The following is a 21,953-nucleotide window of genomic DNA, read 5'->3' on the forward strand; positions in this document are numbered from 1 at the left end:
TCTCCCCACACAGAGAGATACTGGTAGATACTGGGGGCGCCAAACAGAGGGGCAACTGGGATGTCCTGCCTCATCATTCATAGGGAGCTACAGGGGCCCTTGCCCTATCTCCACTGTGACCTGTTCTTGTGAATTTGTAACCGGGACACTCCAGAAAAACAAAAGTAGGAATACAACAAGGATAAAAAAATAAAATAAAAAAAAGGTGAATGAAGAGAGCAGTAAAGGAAGGGAAAGAGTGCCTTCCACCTAGGCAGAGGTCCTGGGTCTAACTGCCCTGCCCCCGACCATCACCCGCACGCCGTTGCGCAGAATAGCGGACCAGGAGGGCCTGCAATGCCCCACATGACTTCTAACCACGTGTCCTACTGAACCGCACCTTCGATCCGTCGCCTGCTCTCCGGGACACCCTAGCGCCACACCCCTACCTAATCAGGCTCCCCTCCACCACACCAACGATGGCCCGGGACCAGCCCCCCCTCCTCACCAGCACCACTTGCCCACCTTAAACCTCACAGCCGGAACTCCTTCACCATCATTTTCCCCCCACTCCTCTCTACTAAGTTGCGACGCACCTTCAAGCAGAAACTCATTCGCAATCACAAAGAAACCCTAATCACGGACATCTACCACTCCGCCTCCAATGGACCGACGAAGATGGACCTAATATTCCACACTGAAAGACCGGAATACTGGGTCTCCACGATTAGATCGCGGATGTTTATCGCCAAAACAACTTCCACTCTCCACAGCTGCAAACTAACCGTGACTCTTCCGTTCAGATCAGCTGGCAGAGGCTATATAACCTTGACCATCTTTACCAATGGCACGGTCCTCATCCAAGCTAACAATGAGAACCTGGAAGCTTTCGACTCCATATTTCCCGCACTCAGGTCAGCCCCTCCCACCCTCCCTATCCTCGCCCCTACGCCGCCTCCGACCATGACCACAACTAACAGAGAAGACCTCGATACTCCCTTCCGCAACCCCTATCCAGCCCGACAGGCCCCCCTCCCCCGGCAATACCTCACCCTCCATGCACAGCCACCCAACACCCACAGGACACTCAATCCCCCTCCTCTACCCCTTCCTCCAACTACCTCACCTCCCTTAACACCTGGCTCCGTCAGCCTCCTACAGCAATTACTCCCACGCCAACAGGCTGCCTTCAGACAACAAGCCACTTCCCCTCGAGTCTCCCTACATCTCTCAATCCACCCCTGTCCAAACCCCCTCCTGTCCTCCTCCCTTCCTCCCCCTTGTCTAAACCCCCGCCTGACCCTCCCCTGAACACCCCCCGTCCTTCACCCTGACCCCTATCTCCAAACCCACCCTGAACACCCCCCATCCTTCACCCTGACCCCTATCTCCCAACCCACCCTCTCGAACCCTAGCACTCTCGGACCCACTGCAGATGCCCACATCCCCTTCCTTGAGGCCATATCAAAACGGCTTGCAGCCCTGGAAAACCAGGTCAACACTATCACCCATGGTCTATCAGAAATCATCTCTAACCTTGGTATAGTCTGTAACCCCTACAAACTCTCCCCCCGGACCACCCCCCACGTCAAAACGTCCTCTATTTCTTCTCCCACTCCAGTGGGCTCAAATCACCCGACCGCCAGGCCGCTTAGATCAGAAGCTCCTATGTCAGACAGGGAAGCAGCCTTACTAACCGCCACCTACGACTCCTCCACTACGGAGTCACCCAAATCCAAAATCCAAGTCATCACAGGTCACCGCCTCACCGGAAAGACCTACCCATCGTCAAAACACAGAGAGTACCAGTCCTCACCGCTATACCTAGAGAGACTAAAGATGGAACCACCAGCAATCAGGAGAAATTCACCAACTGCCTCCTAATCAACTGCAGATCGGCCTCACTACACGCAACGGACTTAGCCGAAGCCATCCTCACACATGACATTGACGTTGCGTTCCTCACGGAGACTTGGCTTAATAAGACATCCCCTCCCTGCCTAGACATGATGGTTCCACCCGGCTTCTCCCTCATCTCCAAAGATAGGATTAAACAACGAGGAGGTGGGGTCGCTATCATCCACAAGGACAGCTGGAGCATCACAGAAACCTCCTCCTTCGAGTATGACTCCTTTGAATGCCTATCCACCGCCATCAAGACAAAAGACAACGACTCTCTACTGTGCCACCTACTCTATCACCCCCCGGGCAGAAATAACAAGTTTGGAGAACAACTATCAAACCTGATTGCACAAGACACACTTGGCGACTCCAAAAACTTAATTCTTGGTGATCTGAACATCCGATGGAATGAGACCCATAACCCTCTAATCAAATCGCTATCTAGCCTGCTTGATGAGAACAACCTCACCCAACACTGTACTGAGGAGACTCATTACAAAGGAGCCACACTGGATGCCATCATTGCCCATAAGAATTCTATCACGGTCAACCACATACTACCAGTTGACTGGTCAGATCACCACATGATCTTATTCCACATCAATCACCCCATCATCTCGCTCAAACCTCCACAAGACCCCCCTAAATGGTTGAGAAACCTCTCCCAAGTACCCCAAGACATCTTGGAAGGTCAACTAAGCGCACTTCTTCCAAATAACACAATGCACCTCTCGACCAACGACCTCGTCGACCACTATAACTCGGGGGTAGTCTCCATACTTGACAATCTAGCTCCTCTAAAGCTCAAAAGAAGCCGAGCCACTCCATCCAGAACCTGGTTCACTGCAGACCTCAACGCAGAAAGAAGAAACCTGAGAACCAAAGAAAGAAAGTGGAGAAACAACCCAACCGCCATTCTCCGCCTTCAACTAAAATCAGCCCGTAGGAAGTACAACAACCATATCAAAAACAAGAAATCCAGCTTCTTCCCGAGGCATTGGTCGAATCCAAAAACAGACCCAATGAACTCTACAACATAATCAGACAACAAACAACAAAGCCCCTGCCCTCAACCCTACAGGCTTCCAAAGAACTCTGTGACAACTTTGCCAACTTCTTCAACGATAAAGTCCTAAAAATCGAACTATCTCTAGACATCAACAACCCACACCTCCAGAAGAACTACTCGGCCACCCCAGTGGCACTCCCATCCGACTCCTTTCCCTCCCCCTGGCTAAGCTTTCGCCCCGTCCAGGAAACTGAGATAATCGCGCTGATTTTGACCTCCAAACCTTCAGCACACATTTCAGACCCCATTCCCCCATCTTTAATAAAAAAAATGAAGCTTACCTTAGCGCCCATCTGGGGAAGAATCATAAACAGCTCCTTACAAAGCTGTGTGGTCCCCGATTGTCTAAAAATGGGACAAGTCACTCCTCTCCTGAAAAAACCCGGTCTCGACTCAACTGACTTGAACAATTTCAGGCCGATATCCAACCTCCCTTTACTCTCGAAAACACTTGAGCGCTGTGTACTCCTGCAACTGACGCAACATCTGGACAACATCAATCTCCTGGACCCCCTCCAATCTGGCTTCAGACAAAGCCGCAGCACTGAAACCGCGATGCTGAACATCATAGACGACATCCATGGATCTCTTGACGCTGACAAGTGCTGCCTCCTCATACTCCTTGATCTCTCAGCAGCGTTCGACACGGTGGACCACAAGCTCCTCATCATGACTCTTCAAGAAAGAGCCGGCCTTGGCGAGGTAGTTCTCAAGTGGTTTTCCTCCTTTTTACATAACCGTTCGCAACTAATAAAAATCAAGAACTTCACCTCCGATACCCAGCAAGTCAACAAGGGTGTCCCTCAAGGATCAGTGCTCTCCCCCCAGCTCTTTAACATCTACATGGAACCACTCGCCAAGTTACTCAGGAACGCCAACATCCACTTCCACCTCTACTCGTATGACACGCAGATTTACCTGGAAACCTCCTCTCTCAAAGACATCCACAGACTCAACGATGTCCTAAATGAAGTTCAAGACTGGCTGACAAAGAATCACCTGAAACTCAACCCCGATAAGACAGAAACACTCCTCATCTCAAACAAAGAAGATAACCCTCAAATCACTGAGTGGCTAAAGTCGGTCCATGCTCTCAAAGGTAACCTCACGCTAGCCGACTCCGTTAAATCCCTGGGCTTCACCCTAGACCCCAAACTAACCCTGACAAACCACATTAAGAACTCGGCGAAAAGCGCATTCTTCAACCTCAGACTTTTGAACAAAATTAAACCTTACATTCCCAACAAGGACCTCAAACTAGCCACGCAATCTCTAGTTCTATCAAGACTGGACTATGGGAACTCAATCCTAACAGGCATCCCCAAATCGCATCTGGCACCAATAAAAACAACACTTCACGCGGCAGCAAGAATGATCACAGGCTGCAAAAAATACGACCACATCTCCCCGGCACTCAAAGAACTCGAATGGCTCCCTGCGGAAATGCGAAGTACCTTCAGAAGGTATACACCTGTTACAACGCAACTTTTACAACTACCTACCATTACAACGCAACTTTTACAACGCATACCATTACAACGCATTGCACTGGGGGGTGCTCTAGGATAGGGAATAAGTTTAATTTACTATCCAACACCTTCCCTAGTGTCCACGGGGACTGGAGTTGGAATAGTAAATTATACTTACCACTATCCAGCACCTCTAAGCGCTATGAGTTGTAATGGTATGCGTTGTAATGGTCGCGTTGTAATGGTAGGTAGTTGTAATGGTATGCGTTGTAACGTCATACATCCCCTTCAGAACGGCCTGCCTAACCCACAAGGCCCTCCACACCGGCAAACCGGAATACCTGGCTAACAAGCTCAAAAAAGCAGGCCAAGCCAGAAATTTGAGAAGCTCTAACTCCCTGCTGCTCATCCTACCAAAAACCAGAAGGAAGAGAACTGCGGACTGCTCTTTCTCAGGAAATGCCCCCAAAATATGGAACGCCATCCCCCCGCACATCAGAACTCTACCGTCCTATGCAGAATTCAAGAGCCAACTTAAATCCTTGTGCCATATCCGCTCCCTTGGTTGTGGATAACTTTGAGCTGCAAACGTCTCAGAATCCATGCGGTAATGTTGAATCCAGCACCAAGAAGCCCTGCTGCCCGAACTTTTCTTCTTTCCAAATTGTCTCTTGCCGATTGCTTTTATTGGGTTTGTCTCATGTTGTTCTCTTTTTCATGCCCTCTACTGTGAAGCGCTCTGATACCTTCGGGTCTTGTTAGCGCTATAGAAAACTTCTAAATAAATAAATAAATAATGGTACTATGTTCCCATGGCCTGTAAATTAAATGCTTCTACTGGGGGGGGGGGGGGGCAGCACTCATTGTGCCACCCACTAAAGTAGCCCTGTATAACCTGTTTCAGGCCTGCCACTGTAGCCTGCTGTGCAGTTTTAAACTGCTATTTCATCCTGGAAAAATGAACATTTTGCAAGGCCTAAACGCTCCTTTTCAATACTTATAAGCCACCCATAAGGTAGGTGTGGTATCTTCATGTCTATGCTATGAATTCTCTCCTTAGTATTATATTGCCTGCTGATCAGCCAGTGTTATTGTGTGGTAATAGAATGCTGATGTGTGCACAATTTGAGTGAATGTCAGTTGGAATGCGTGGGCTGAGCAGCAAGGATGTTGCTCCCGGTGTGGACTTCCTGCTTACTTACTACCATCGTTAACTGCAACCTAAGCTCTTATCTTTAGAATAAACCTTATCCTATTTCACCTATACTACTGGCTGCTCTGCATCTTCATTTACCACGGTAGACATGTCCTGGCACTAAAAAACTACCAAACCAAACTTGTTTTTCACAGTTGTAAGGCCTATCTCTCCCATAGGCTAACAGATGGTTACCTTATTACATTTTATAAGTGCTAAGTTCAAATTGGAGGCATGTTGAGATATGCTGTTTACACTTAACTTAAATATAATTTAAAATCCTCTTTAACGGTGAAGTCGGATTCAAATTTACAATTCTGAAAATTCAATTTTTAGAAAGTGGCATTTTTCTTGTCCCAACCAACTGTGCCTATTTGCCAATGTCCTGGGTAACATGTGAATGGCTATGCTGCCGGGGTTAGTGTATTGCTTCCAGACAGTGAGCAAAACAGGGCCTAGGTGTGAACAGGATGGGCTATCTTGCTTACCTCACTTACACTTAAAAGAGTTTTGCCAACAAGACATACAAAGGATCTTGGCTCCCGGCCTGCCCTGCATTATGTCAAACAAGGCACAATGAAGCCTAGAAAGGGCAAGAACTAACTAGGATGAGTTTTGGTGATAGGTAGGGAATTCCCCCATCCAAAGGCTAGCACAAAGTATAAAATAAGAACCTGCAGAACCACTCAACAGAAAACTACTTGACTTGTGGAAGTTTCAGAATAAGGAATGTACTGCTGCCAAAAAGACTTCCCTGCTGTTTGAAGAACTGCCATGCTGTCTGAAGAAGGAAGTTTGGACCTGCTTGACTTGATTCCAGGTTACCCAAAGTGACTACACAGGTCAGATGGATGACCTCCTGTGTGAGCTTCACGGATACAACAAGCAATTAGAGGCCTCCATGCAACTGCTCAGCTGAACAGCATCGACTGAACTTGGCTGGCCCTGCTGAGCCCTGCTCCTGGCCTCTGCTGGAGTGGGACCTGGTCCCCAAGAGATGCCCCTTAAGTCACAGACCATTGGCTAGGCTTAGTGAGAGCTCCTAAAAAAACAAAATGTGACAATTTCAAATATTGGACCATGAACGAGCCCATTTGTTCCAAAACTCAGCCACCCACAAAGACCACCAACGCGAAGCCCTGGTGAAAGTTGGTGCTCACAGCACCGTTTGTGACAACCAGAAAATCAAGGCCTGCACTTTGTATTACAGTAATAACCCCTAGTGACAAGTGGCAATGCTAAGCTCCAGTGATGAACAGATTTTCGTGCTACAGCTATGACCATCCATTATGCTCAACCTGCTATTTGCACCTGAAACCTCCTCCTCACAGCCCATTGTGCAAGACTTGGGAATGTAACTCTGCAGCAGAACAAACCTTTTCCTTTTAGCCAACCTGTACTCCATCCCGATCGGCCTGAACTTGTGACTTTGCCCTGGTCTCTGCATTCTGCTTCTTGCTGATATTTTCAAATACAACTTTAAAATGCATTATCTCTGGTTCTAGTGATTAGATTTTAGTTGTTCAGGTATAATTTTTTTAATTCAAATTTACTATATTTTTCAATATTATTTTGGGATTTTACCTGTGCTGTTTTTTCACTTTATTCATGTTTGTGGGCTGCATACATACTTTACACATTTCATGAGTGGGTCTTTCCCCGCTCTCAATCAACAACCTAATTTCTTACAGCACCACAGTAGGGGAGTTGTTACTGCAGTACATGCTCTTGTACCAGAATACTGAATGATCTGATTAAATGGCTGCAACACGGAAGAAAATGATGCAGCCTCCTTTATAGACCTTCATGTCTCAGTCATCAAGTAATGAAAATAAAAAAAAGGTCAAATAAGGGGTCAGGTATAGCATAGCCTGACCCACCAGGGCTTTGAGCTGGGGTCCCAAATGGAAACTCCTCTAAGTCAAAATAAATAACACATATTATTTTGGGTCACTGTTATCACAGTACCAAACTCTGTACCAAGTTACTCATTGGGGCACCCCCAGTGACACTGTAGTACCTGTAACAGTACATAAGATAAGTGCAAAGGTCAAGTCATAAATCGGACACTGAGGACAACCGCCATTGTTCAGGCCATAGGCCTTGCACAGTGAATGGGGGTTTGCCAACTGCTGTGGGATGGGCACAGGACCAACCTTTCACTACACACTGCTGAAGGCTGTGTGACTTGGGGAGTTGTTTGCCCTTAAAGAATTGGGCACCTGAGGTGTGTTGGGTGTAGGGCCTGGCCCTGCAGTCAACTTCCGCTGCGTACAGCGTAGGGCTATGAACATCATGAACTTCCCATTTTCCAATAGGCTGAGCACAGGACCTGGTGGTCAGTAGTCAGACAGAATTGTTTCTATTATTATTTGTATTTGAATTTTCATGCAGATCCAACAAGAAGAGAAAACATCAATGTAGGGATATAGCCTTTGTGCAGTATAATAAATGCAGCCAACTTCCGATTGTGTACAGTGTAAGCCTATGAACAGCATGAACATCCCATTTTCCAATAGGCTGACCACAGGACCTGGTGGTCAGTAGTCAGACAGAATTGTTTCTATTATTATTTGTATTTGAATTTTCATGCAGATCCAACAAGAAGAGAAAACATCAACGTAGGGATATAGCCTTTGCGCAGTATAATAAATCTACTGAAGTAAGGTAAACAATTAGCATGCAAAGAGCCTAAGAACACCAGACACTAGAAAATATGTCTTCGCAACATCAACTCGCATGATCTGACTGCTCTCTGTGATAACATCCTGCCCCTCCTGTGAACATGTCTGATGTCCATGACCTTACGGCCCACTATAACCGCTCCATGTCAATTGTTCTAGACTCAGTGGCGCTGCTACAACTAAAAAGATTATCCTCCAAAGTCTCCAACCTGTGGTTCAATGATAGTCTTAATGCTGAAAGACGAAATTTAAGACTTGCGGAAAGAATGTGAAGATTCTCTCCCTCCCTTGGACACCTCAACCATCTGAGATCCCTCAGAAGCATTGTTAGATCTGTCAGCCCTAGGGTGGTCTTCCCCTACATTTTTTGCTCCCTTTGCCTCCCACTGGACGCCACATTTATTTTGGATTTAGGATTCTGGGCCCCTTACCACTGCTAAACATTGCTGAGGTGCAGGTGCTCTCCCTTAAAAGCATGGTGACACTAATGTATCAGCCATAGGCCCTGCTACTGCAGTGAGGCCTACCCTCCATCTGCATACTGATAGTCTGCACAGTCTGGGAATTTTTGCAACTGTAGCTTTTTGTCCCTGCTGACAGACAGGTATGAAAGAAAGGGAGCACCCCAGAGCCTTCTGGATTTTTCCAGGGATTTCCAACCCCCTAGATTCTTCCAAAAAGTGCCTTCCCTCCCAGTCACCTGACCTTAGTGTATAATAGGGAGGGTTCTGGCCACACATCCCTGTTACACTACTGGACCAGGAGGAGTCTCTGCTGGAGTGAGGACTGCTGCGCCAGGAGGGTTACCCCTTGTGAGGGAGCTGACTGCTCCCTGGAGCTGCTTCCCCTTTTCGCGGAGCTGCCCTACTGCCTGCTGATCCTGTCCTGCAAGGGAGACTGAAGGAACATCCCCAGTGTGTCTTCATAACATCTTAAGGACTGCCTTTTGAAGCAATAGCAATTTCCAGTACGTGTTCCCTGCAACGCTGTGCCTGTGACCTTTCAAAGCTGTCCCTGCTGCCCTGGGTGCGTGCCTCTGCACCTAATTTGGGACTTTCTCATACTCTGCCCTGCTGAGAAGCCTTGGAGTGGTAAACCTCGCCAGAAGCTGCCTTATCGTCACCGCTGCTGACGCGGGTGACTGGTAAGTGAAAGGGCCTCTAACATCATCGCCGCGGGCCTGAACTAAAGCCTTATGTAAAGTGCTCCCAATTTTATTGCTGTGGCCCTGAGTTAAGCAAGTGTCTCTAAATCACTCCCAAAATCACTGCCGCAGCCCCAAGCGAAAGCGCATCATAACCGCTTTGGGGGGTCAACTCGAAATCACTGCTGCGGGCCCGGTAGCCTCGGCAATCCTCTGCTGCCACCGCTGACGTCCAAACAGGAGCTGCACTGGGGTTGGGGCCAGCGTGGGGAGTTGCCTGGCAACCAGGATTCCACTGAGGTACCCCCCGATGACATCAACATCAAGCGAAGAGGGGACGTGCCAAGACACCGGAAGAGCAAGGAATCGTCGATCCCCCGATCCGCCGCTGTGCTTGTGGTGAGCTGTGGGACCAGGGCTGCCTGGAGAGACCGGAGGAGCCTCGAACCAGCGCCAGGTAACATTCCGAGCAGCTGGCTTCAACTGCTACAGGCAGGCTAGCCGCGGACTGTGCAATTTGGCAGCTGGGACTGAATTAGGCTGCCAGGGACTCTAGATAATATTGTTGAGGGACCGGGACTCTCTGCACACCTGATAGCTGGCCGGCTGCGGACTAACTTCACGTGCTTGTGGGTCTACCCAGAGGGGGGTTAACTTAATTCGTAGCCAGCCTGCTGGGGCCAATTAACTCTGCATCTCTGTCCCCAAGTCATTACAAAGGTACTCTACCGAGGAACAGTGCAAAGAGTGACAAGCCTGTCCACTCGACCTGGGCATCCAGTACAGCCTGCTTGAGACTTTCCTTTGTCCTGGATATCGTAAACTGTGCCCCAAAGCGCCTTATACTCACAGCTTCTGTGGACAGCGTCTATTCCACTGCATTTGAGGAACTGTTTTGTTTTGTTTGCTCCGGTACTTCCCCCCAAGAGACAGCTACTACCAGGTATTGGTGGCAATCTCCCCAGAGACATTACATATTGGAAACCTTGCACTATACATGGAATTTTCCTGTCGTGTTTTTGGATCTTGCATAATTTTTGGATAAAGATAACTTTATTTCTACAATAAAACTGGTGTCAGGTCCCTTTTGCGTGTGATTTACTGTGTCAATGTTGGGGTGTTTTGCAAAAATACTTTACACATTGCCACCTGCGTTTAGCCTACCTGCTTTGCGCCAAGCTACCCTGTCGGAAACGGTGGTCCCTACTTGGGCTAGAGTGCATACCCCTGCCAACTAGAGACCCCGGTTCTAACATTAGTGGCAGCGGTGGGATTAGGACTAGTGCTTGTGTAACACCACACAGTGACTCCGTGTACACCACAACCCTGGCTACCCTCTCCAATTGGCATTTTTATTTTTAAATTCTCCCTGATTGGCTGCTCTTTTTCAAAGTCCTTTTTGCCAAATCCCAAGGCACCTAGTCCTACAAGACTGTTAACTTTGTCCTTTGTGCATTCTGTTTTCTACCTCTTACATCCCTACCAATGTATTTAACTGTAAAGCGCTCTGATACCCTTGGTGGTCATGTTCGCGCTATAGAAAAATTTCGAAATAAAAAAAATAAAATAAAGAGTCTTGTTTTGATATGTCAACTAACATGCAGCTATGAAAACGTGGTGGAAATAAATAGGACGTTAAAAAAAATGATTTACTAATAACTTTGGCATCATTTAAGGATTTTTGGGAAATTTGTCAGACAAACATTACCTTTACTTTAGTTTTGTTATGTTAGTTTTTGTGTAGATACATCAAAGGAGAGTCAGAAAGTGCTGTTTCTATTTCCATGGGAATCGTTGGTGAAGGGCACAAGATACCTGAATCACAGAACCAACTTTACATAATCTTTGGCTCTGTCCAAATGGTATTGTGAGCTGCGGAGAATGAGTGCATGGTATTGCCCAGAATAATTACCACTAGATGAGATTATTTCAAGCTTTCCTCAAATCAAATATTTTCTTTTTTCCACAGCCCAACGCAATACTATACTCCAAGACCACACAACCACGCGCTAAGGTTTGAGAGGTATTTTATGACTTTAAAAGGCTGTGTATTCAAAAAGATATTTATCAAATCATTTGTGAAATAATACATTAGCAACATAGTTAAAGATAGTTTCCATATACTTTGAACGTTTTGTACTTAGGAATTTTGGACAGTTCTGAAAAGTAATAAATACATTTCACACAGGCCTAATATGCATTGGACCATCCCTAAATCCCAGTTATTATTTTTCTGTTGCTAAACGTTAAGTATTAATTGAATACAATTATGGAATCTTTGAATATTTTTTTATTTTTTCAATATTCTCACACAGTTTAACTCGATTTAAATCACAAAATCGATGATGGATATTTCATAGTTGTGATCGGTTTGAGGTTAATTGAAATCATCTCATACTGGAGATTAATATGAGATTTTAGTTGTAGAATGATTTGATTTAACGATTTCATCATCATAAATCCCATACGCAACACTGTCAGCCTATAACAGGTATGTCAAGCATCTGTAGGTTATGAGGTCCTGGAGGGAAAGAACTGTTCCCTAGTTTAAGGCCCTTTTGGAACTGTTTAAATATAGAAATTACAGTTATGAGGGAGAACATTTGCAAATCAGAAAGTGTGTTTTTATTCAATTTATTACTATTTTTGATCAGATCAACACAATGTTTTTTGTTTTTGATAAAAGTCACGAAATAGAATAGGCCCATTTACAAATAGAAAGAATGTAATTGCCAGCAGGACAGCTCAGTGAGCTCACCACTGGTAAAACATGGGTTATAAGTTGCAGTCGCCTCATGGCTAATTCAACCATCCATCCCCCGAGTTTGGTACACTGAGGACTACAAATTTGTAATATTAAATAGTAAATTCAGTTATTTATAGCACTTGGAAATAACAATGTCCAACCAATGTGTCTAAATATCTATATTTTTCTGTGTATTTATCGAAGTATTAACACATACATTTAAAGTTAGACCTAAACATTTTAAGCAAGCACTGAAATGTATTTAGACAAATGAATGTGTGCGGTAAGGTGTCTGTTTATCTGTACCATCTCATGCCATAGTCAAAAGCTGTGGTGGTGAGGCCCAAGAGGAGGGAGGGGGGAAGAAAGCTGGTGCTGGGGCACTTTTCACGTCAGCCCCCCTCGAGAAACACCAATGTTAGTACAAACCGCTTTATACATTACAAGTTACTTTTCAGGAAAGAGAATTAAGATGCCAAGGGAAGCCTACCGTGGCTGCAGGTCCAGCAAACGCCAGGCTGAGCAGCATGAGGAATGGGATGGACTCCTGAGTGGGCTCAATGTACGGCATGCTGAGGCTCCGGTCATAGCAGCTGAATCCGGAGTGCACCGGTTTGAAGACATCCGTGAGCTCAAGGAAATAAAGGCTCACCACAGATGATGCGAGAATCGGCAGCTAAAAGAAACAAGAAGAATAAGAGTGCTAGACAATTAGTCCTGCTTCGCACATTTCACAATACGATTATGTAACTATGATAACTGGGTTTATTCCACAAACAACCGGGAGCATCTTGAGACTTTTTCTTCTCTTAGTTTTGGTTAGTGAATACTGCCTCTCTTTTGCAAATATACAACATACCTATGCAAATTCAAATCCATATTTCATGACAAGCACAGAGGCCAATTTAGTGAAGTAAAAAACAAGATCGCAATAGCGTTCTGCAATTGTAAATGCTAACAGCAATATGATGCTCAAACCTTGCCCTTATGGGCTCTTTACTGCATTCCAGTTTTTTCCTTTAAATGTATTGGTCCATTTGAGGACATATCACAAGCAGCCCACCATTAACATCGCTGTCAGTTTTTCCCTTAGCAACTTGAAAACTAGGAGGAGAGCTCTGCTAAATTTGCAGCCACACTAATATCAATAAGTTACTATAATTTTTCTCACATATTTAATTTAACAATCACGGCAGAGTGCTTCACATAACAGCACCAACATTCACTACCTTATGATCACCTTGTTAAAAAACATAAGAACTGAATACCATGTAACACAATGCTTACACACTGATAAAGGTGGAAGTAACCCACTCAATTTTTCACAGTGATCCTTGGAGTATGAAAGTTTGCAGTAGGGTTTCGAGCCACTGACAGCCCCCCCCCCCCACCGCCCCCCCCCCCCCGCAGAGTGACAAGTGAAACAAGCATTGGCAAAGCCAATAGGTCTTGGCAATGCCAAGCTCTTGGACTTATCAATGTGAATGTCCTTTAGCCTTGTTGTCTAGCAGCACATCTGCTGTTCAGCATGGCTGAAAGTCGCAGAAAACCCAGAATCACAGGATGTTCAGCCGATTCAGCATTTTGAGTTTATTGTCCTGCTCCTCCTAACACAAAAAAGCGATATTACGTGGCCAGCGCTGGCCGCATCATATCGCTTTTTTTCGGTGACTTTCAGCCATGCTGAATAGCAGATGTCCTGCTAAACCACATGTCTAAAAGACATTCACATTGACAAGGAATGTGTCCTTGTGTAATGTAACTGGTGCTCATGAAAAGCACTCAATGCCTTTGTCTTGTGTTTGCGATATAAAAAACAGCAACAAAAAAAAAGTGCCAATAGCTGATGGGTCTTGCTCAAAAATGGGGAAGTGATAGTGAGAAACAGTTCAGAAGCTTTGAAGTAAAATGGGGGGGGGGTGGCATAATGGCCAGAGCTGCCGAGAGGGGGACTGAGGAAGCAGGTTCGAATATTCGGATCGGCTGAACAGTTTTGTGATTCTGGGTAAATCAACTACGATTCACCCGCATACAACAATGAATGTGTCATTGTGTAATGTAACTGGTAAGCACTTAAAGCACTCCAATACCATTGGCTGATGTTAGCATTAGGGCAAGATGGAGGATGGAACAGGTGCTCCAATAGCATCAGTTCAGGCAAAAAAATTATAATAATAAAAGCAGCAGTGACAAGGGAGGTAATGGATGGAAGGGTCAAGCTGCGAAGCAGGAATGGATAGGTAGATGGACAAGCAACGATGGAAGAGGATGGGATAAAGCAGGGGGGGAAATACCTTAATGGAATCAGTATCAGCAACAAAAATGAATATGTCATTGTGGAATGTAACTGGTGACCACTTACACTGCCCAATACCATTGGCTCCTGTCTACGCTATGGCAAGATAGAGGACGGAGTGAGTGCTCCAGTACCATTTGATTGCGCAAAAAAACAAGTGCTTTCACGTTTTAGCAACTTTTTAAGAAATGCATTAGTTTATGTGTACTTTAGTGGTATGTGTGTATGTGTACAAGGAAGATGGCCTGAAAACACAAGTACTCATATGGAGTGCCTGAAAACAAAGAAAAATAGATGCACAAACCAGGAGCAGTGTGAGGAGACATGAACTTGGTCCATGAGATATGGGAGGGCCAAACACAAGAAGAGGGCATAACACCCCCATGCCGCGATGAATGGCATCAAAGGAAATAAGATCAACACTGAAGTTTACCAATGGTAGGAGATGGGTGGCCTGTAAGCCCACAGATAGAGCACAACTGATCTGTTCTAGACTAAGCATGTGCTGTCTAGCTGAGAAGCTCATGCTCTGTCTAGCCAAGACGTAAAAAGCCAAATCTACTGGCTTTGCCAATCCGTGTGGTGTTTAGAACGGAGTGGTCATGCAATTTATCTGTAATCACAAAATGTGGAACTGAAGTCGAGGCTAGGGAGAGGATATGATGTGCTTTTGGGAATGAATGTGCCATAAGGGCTAGAGCAGACGACTATGGTGCTAGTAAACCATGTTCGAGTTTCAGCATCAGCTTAACATCTTTGATTTTGGGCAAATCACTTTAATCTTGCAGCGCCAACAAAAATGAATGTGTTCTTATGCAAAGTAACTTGTGATCATTTTATAGCACTCCAATAGCATCAGGTGGTGTTGGCGCTAGATACAACTGCCCAATAAAAGTAACAGGTGCTAATGTAAAGCACTCCAATACATTCAGGTGGTGTTTGCGCTATATAAAATGCACAAAAAAAGTGACTGGTTCTAATGGAAAGCACCCCATATCTTCAGATGGTGTTGGCACTACATCAAACTGCACAAAAAAATTTGAAAAACAGAGTCAGTGGAAGAGGGAATCTGTGCAACAGAGTTCAGCGGGGCAAGTAGCGAAGGGGGAGGTGGCTGGGCAACCAACAGCAAATGCGGGCAGCCACAGGGAGATTACGTGATTTTTCCCGTAATCACAAACTGTGGAACTGACGCAGAGGCTAGGGAGACGACGTGGCATCATCTTGGGAGAGGATGTGGCATATGAGTCAGAGCTGCCCATTATGGACCTGCGAAATGTATTTATTTATTTATTTACATTTATACAGCGCGCAGCTACCTGGAGGTTTCCCAGCGCTAGAGACCACAAAAGATCAGGATGAAAGGCTGGGCACAAAGGAGTAGGGGGACTACTGATTAAAAAGCCAGGTCTTTAAGTCTTTGCTAAATTTAAGATAGTGTAGTTCAGTACGTAAGTGAGTAGGAAGAGAGTTCCAGAGGGAAGGGGCTAGATAGGCAAAGGAGCTTCCACCCATTCTAACTCGTCTGATCATTGGGATTTGGAATTTGTGTTGATTTGAGGATCGAAGAAGGTGTGGGGGATGATAATGGTGCACTAAGGCCTTTAGATAATGGGGTGCTACGCCAGAGTTAATTTTATGCATGTAGCATAAGGCTTTAAATTTGGCTCGACTGTCAATTCGCAACCAATGGAGGTCACGTAGTGAGGCTGAGATGGCAGTTCTATTGGGAAGTTTTCAGAGCAATCTGGCAGCAGAGTTATGTATTACCTGCAGCTTGCGCAGCACTTCCTTGCTTGCTCCTAAGTAAAGAACATTACCATAATCCAATCTGGATGCTATAAGGGCTTGGATAACAGTTTTTTGGGGTAGACAAAGGGAGCATCCAGAGAATTTTCCTAAGCCATTTAAGAATGGCAAAGCAGGTGAAGGCCACAGTGACCACTTGTTGCTTCATTGTCAATTGGTCATCAATAATGACACCCAGATTGCGGGCAGATTGGGATGGGAGAGGAGGAGAACCCATTTGTGAAGGCCAATGGTGGGGGCCCCAGAGGGTTTTATTATTACCGAAAAGAAGGAGTTCAGTTTTTCCACCATTAAGTTGTAATTTATTGGCATGCATCCAGTCGGCAATGTTTATTAGTCCAGACCGGAACACTGATGTATTAGAGGTGTCTTTAGAAGAAAGTGAAAAGATGAGCTGAGTGTCATCTGCATAGGAGTATATAGTTAGCCCAGCTTGCTCAGCTACCGTAGCCAGAGGGCTAACGTATATGTAAAAGAGCAAGGGGCTCAGTATGGAGCCTTAGGGGACTCCATACTGTGATACATGAGATTTGAAATGAGCGGTAGGGGAGAAAATTTGAAAGGTCCTATTAGATAGGAAGCTGGATAGCCGCTTGAGTGCTAGGCCAGTGATACCACGGGATTAGAGAGTATTTAGGAGAGCAGTAAGAGAAACAGTGTCGAACTTAGATCCAATAAAATAAGTGCCACGGAAACTGGGTTTGAGTTTCGCATTGGCTTAAGATCCTTGATTCTGAACATATCACATAATCTCCAGTGCCTACAAAAATGAATGTGTCCTTGTGTAAAGTACCTGGTGGTAATGTAAAGCACTCTAATACCTCAGAGTGGTGTTTGCTGCTATTTAAAATTGCTTAAACAAAGTAGCTGGTGCTTAAGTAAAGCACTCCAATACCTTCAGATGATATTGGTGCAACATAAAACTGCACAAAAAACAAATGTGAAAAGCAGGACCAGGGGACAAGGGGAATCTGGTGGAAGAGAGGATCTGTACAAAGGGAGTTCAGCTTGGGTAAGCAGCAATTGCAGGAGTCTGACGGGCAACCAACAGCAAATGCAGGCTAATATGGGAGATATAGTGATTTGCCTACATTTACGGTGTCCTCGTGAAAAGTAACTGGTGCTAATACAAAGCGTTCAAATAGTTTCAGGTGTGTTGGCTCTCTATAAAACTGCACAAAACATGTACCTGGTTTTAATATTAAGGACTCCAATACCTTTGGTATTGGAACTATATAAAACTGCACTCAAAAAACTAAAATTTGAAAAGCAAAATTTGAAACTGAGGCCGAGGCTAGGGAGATGATGTGGGGCAAGGGCTACAGATGCTGACTATGGAGCTGGGAAACCGGGTTTGAGTTTTGGCTTCAGCTTAACTTCCTTGATCCAGCCATATGCAAATCAGTCTTGACCCTGTTCCTCGTGGGAGCAGTTCAGTCCAAACAGTCCAGCTGGGTCCTCCCTGGACCGGAAACAAGCATCTTTGGACCGGTTTTGTGGTAACACCCCTTATCAGCCAGGCTAGCTTGAATGCAGTGATACGTCGAGCAAGGGACCCACGTCTGGGCATACCCATCCCACTTAGGGTGAAAAGTGCTATGGCAACAAATGATGGATGAAATGCTGATTGAATCAAACATTCACCCCCAGTCAAGAGGTCTGGGTTAAAACCATTGTGCTGTTGCTCACTACGCCACCCCAGTTTAGACCCAGTCATATCCAAATCAGTCTTGACCCTATTCCTTATTGGAAGAGTCCAGCCCGAACTGCCAAGCCAGTTTCTAGCTGGACTGGAAACAAGCATTGTTGAACCGGTTTTGGCGTTACACCCTCATCAGCCAGGCAAGCTTGAATCCAGTGGCACAGCAAGCAAGGTACCCACATCTGGGCATGCCCATCCCACTTAGGGCAAAATTTGCTGTGGCAACAAATGATGGATAGAATGCTGAATGAATCAAACATTCACCCCAATTCAAGAGATCTGGGTTAAATCCATTGTTCTTTTGATTACTACGCCACCACAGTTTGGACCCAGCCATCTGCAAATCAGTCTTGACCCTGTTCCTCATGGAAACAGTCCAGCCCGAACTGCCAAGCTGGGTCCTCCGTGGTCCAGAATCAAGCATCCTGAGAAAGGTTCAGGGTAACACCCCTAATCAGCCAGGCAAACTTGAATCCAGCGGCAAAGTGAGCAAAGGACCCACGTCTGGGCATACCCATCCCACTTAGGGTTAAAAGTGCTATGGCAACAAATGATGGACGGAATGCTGAACGAATCAAACATTCACCCATCATCTTGTTGTGTTTGCAACATTTAGAAAGTGGGCAGTTTTCCTGCCTTTGCATTTTGGTGCCCTCAGCCTGTCTTAGGTTGCAGGACTCCGTGAAGCTGGCAATTACTGAATTCCTACGAGACAGTCATCCAATGGTGTGGCGCCCTAACTGGGAAATGAATGGATTAGGTGAAGGGCTACCTGCTGGTAGGCAGGATGGGAGTTGGAGCTGGGCAAAGTCACACATGCAACTGAATAGCCTGTGCTCCTCCTTCACACAAAGGGCACTGCAGCCTCTTTGTAACCAGTGCAGGGGAGTCAGGAATTTTCAGCACTTCTAAGTAGAAACCTCTAGAAATTTCTCCCAACTTCAAAAGAGGCACTGGGTATGAAATGAGGGCTTTCAGACCCTTTCTTCAGTTCATTTTCTGGACTTGCGGAAGGACTCTCAGAGGACTGTTGCTGTGATGTGCTGTACACTCTGAAAGTCTGCTTTCCTGTACCTTGAAGGACTGCTTTGCTGTCTGGAGCCTGCCTTGATCTCTCAGAGACCAGCCCTGCAGTTTGAGCTCTACATCTTCATCTGAACCCAGGACTACCAGAGTGGCTCCAAGAGCTAGATTGTTAGTCTCCTGTTTAGAGCCACAGGGACATAAAAGGCTCCCACCATCTTGAACCCGCACCTGGATCCAGCCTGAGTGACTTCTGAACCCTCAAGTGGAGTCCCACCAGTCCTGGACCCTTGGTTGTGGTGCCAAAGGTGCCCAGATAGCCAAAACCCAAAAGTGAGAATTTAGAACATTTTTGGCTGAAACTGCTCTGTGAACCAATGGAAGACCTTGAACAACCTGCTCGTCTACCTGCCTGCATTTCCAGTCCGCCTGACTTGGCAGCTGCTCTCATTATGTTCTTCTCTGCAGAAGCAAATCCTGTTCAATGTTCCTTCGCCAAAGTAGTATCCAAGCCATTGAAACTATCTTCAGCAACAGCATGCTGCCTCATCCAACTGGACATTTTTTACTTCCCAAAAAAAGACAAAGGCCCTGATTTATTTATTGGAGGCGAGGGTTCTTTGGAGCAACAGTGAAGAAGTTCCCTCCCAGCCAATATAGTGATCCAACTGCCACATTTACATGCGGAAGGGCATTAGGGTTAATCATGGCAGGGACTACTTTGTCGCCATTGTTATTAATCCTCTCCGACGGCCCTGGGGAGTAAGGGCAGTCGGAGAAATAGCTACATGTCCGCACACCCAACTTGGATGAGCTCACATGTTAATTGTTTTACTGTTACTGGTGGAAATGAACAGTAAAACATTATAATGCTCCCCCAGCATGGGAGAAAACTCTCATGGTGAGGGGAGAATTCTATTTTTTTTCTCGAAAGAGAAAGAAAATACCCTGTACTACAGTGCTGAATCATCCTGATGCAACACCGAAGAATAGAGTAAAATGCATGGACAGGAACCGCCGTCACAGTGGTTCCTGGAAATGCTTCTATAAAGTACCATATGCCTGGCGGTCATTTATAAATCTGGCGGGCCGTCCTTCCACCGGGGCAACTGAGTACTTTTCTCCATTGTCTTGGCATTCCCACAAGCCGATCACCAGCATTTCAATTAGGCCCTAAGTCTGAACATAAAAATCTTCATTCATGCTTTGACCCAAGGCTCCCAACAATAGTGCTCCCTCCGTGAACACCACCTGCAGCCTTGCCTCACTGAACTTTACCTTCTCAGCAAATTTTTCTTGAAAATTCATTTAAGTCCTGGAGGTTAGTGCTAGCTGGGCCCAATCCACTTCTTGTACGCTAACTGCATTCCATCATGGTCTGTCATTTTATTTTACTATGACCCGGTCGCGCGTGAGTCGATGTCCACATTTGGTGCTTTGATGTTTTAATTGCTAGTATTACTAAAGACTTATAAAATTTATAACTTTGGATCTACTGATTGGATTTTTGTCATTCTGGTGTCAAATAATTTATTGAACAATTTACTACATTTTTCAATATTGGTGTGGGATTTTTGTTGTGTTGTGTTTTCACTTTATTGCTCTTTGTGTGCTGCATATACTTTACACATTGCCTCAAAGTTAAGCCTGACTGCTGTTTGTGCCAAGCTGCCCAGGGTTGAGAACGGGTTAATTAAGAGACTTTTGTCGTTCACCCAGCCAGGAATTGTGGATTTTGCGTGCCCAGGGCTCACACCCCAGTCAACCAACTCAATTTCTCACATTGGCGTTCAGCAGTGTGGGTCAGGACTTGTGTTTGTGCAGCACCATGCAGTGATTTGTGTTCCACAAAAAAAACCAGAAAAATAATTTGCCACCACAGTTGACCTTTTTTTTAAATTATCCTTAGTATTCCATTGGCTGGCTTATCACTTTTCTAAATCAATACTTAGTGAACACACTTGTGGTTGCAAACCATTGACACTGTGACAACTCATTATTAGAAGGGTACACCCTTTTCACCACGCCCTACCCATACGAGATTGAATATTGAGTGCACTTCCTATGTTTCAAGTTAGAATGATTTTTGTGACTTACAAAATAGATTTAGTAGATAAAAAATTCATGTGGTCTAAAACCTCACTGAAATGTTTTATACATCTGGCCCCTAACTGACATACTGATGGTTAAGGCACTTTTAATTTAAATAGCAAACACACATACACAGCTGGAATTCTTGACACCAGGGGTCAGATTTACAAGGTCTGGCGCATCTCTGCAAATCAGCAGGGATGCGCCATAACACTTGCGACACGCAAATCCATCCGTGCGCCACCACTGATGCGCTGCATTTACAATGCGGCGTGCAGTGGCGCACGGATGGGCAGATGGGTGTCGCATCCCACGGTGGAAATGCGGCGCATTGCTGGAGTCACGTCGCAAGCGGGATGCGGCTCCAGCAAGGCTCAGGGGTGCCCTATGCCTTACATACTGCGTCACTCCTTACGCCTGCTACAAGCAGGCGCAGGGTTTTGACGCAGTATGGCTGTAAAAATGACTCAGTGAAATCTTGTAGATTTCACTGCGTTACTTTTACGAGACGTACCTGTGAGGGAATGCCCACCCTGTGCCGGAACAACCCCCAAGAAACCTGTCGCAAGTTTTATGTGGCGCAGGTGTTTACAACGTGACGCATCTCCCTAGATGTGTCACGTTGTAAATACAGCGCAACATGGCGCATGGTTTACTCTGCGTCACAGAAGTGACGCAACAGTGGCGTAAATGTGTCGCAGGGGGCTTGTAAATCTGCCCCTAGGTGTGTATGATATCTGGTCTCCCTTACTGTTGTGTGACTAAAACACAACACACACACATACAACACAACACACAGCAAATCTCAAACATGCATCATATCCTAGTTAGAGTGCCACACATC

At 45.7% G+C, this 21,953-nt stretch overlaps 1 protein-coding gene across 1 annotated transcript in view; it reads right to left on the minus strand.

Annotated features, from left to right (window-relative positions):
- Window positions 1-21,953, minus strand: part of PLPPR4 (phospholipid phosphatase related 4) — a 278,566-nt gene that overhangs the window by 112,049 nt on the left and 144,564 nt on the right. Inside the window, exon 2 of the mRNA XM_086954653.1 lies at window positions 12,679-12,864. Coding sequence (XP_086810779.1) covers window positions 12,679-12,864 — 186 coding nt within the window. The remainder of the gene's footprint in view (window positions 1-12,678; window positions 12,865-21,953) is intronic.

Source organism: Lissotriton vulgaris, chromosome 1_1 (assembly GCF_964263255.1).
Source record: "Lissotriton vulgaris chromosome 1_1, aLisVul1.2, whole genome shotgun sequence".
In the NCBI taxonomy this organism is placed as follows: domain Eukaryota; kingdom Metazoa; phylum Chordata; class Amphibia; order Caudata; family Salamandridae; genus Lissotriton; species Lissotriton vulgaris.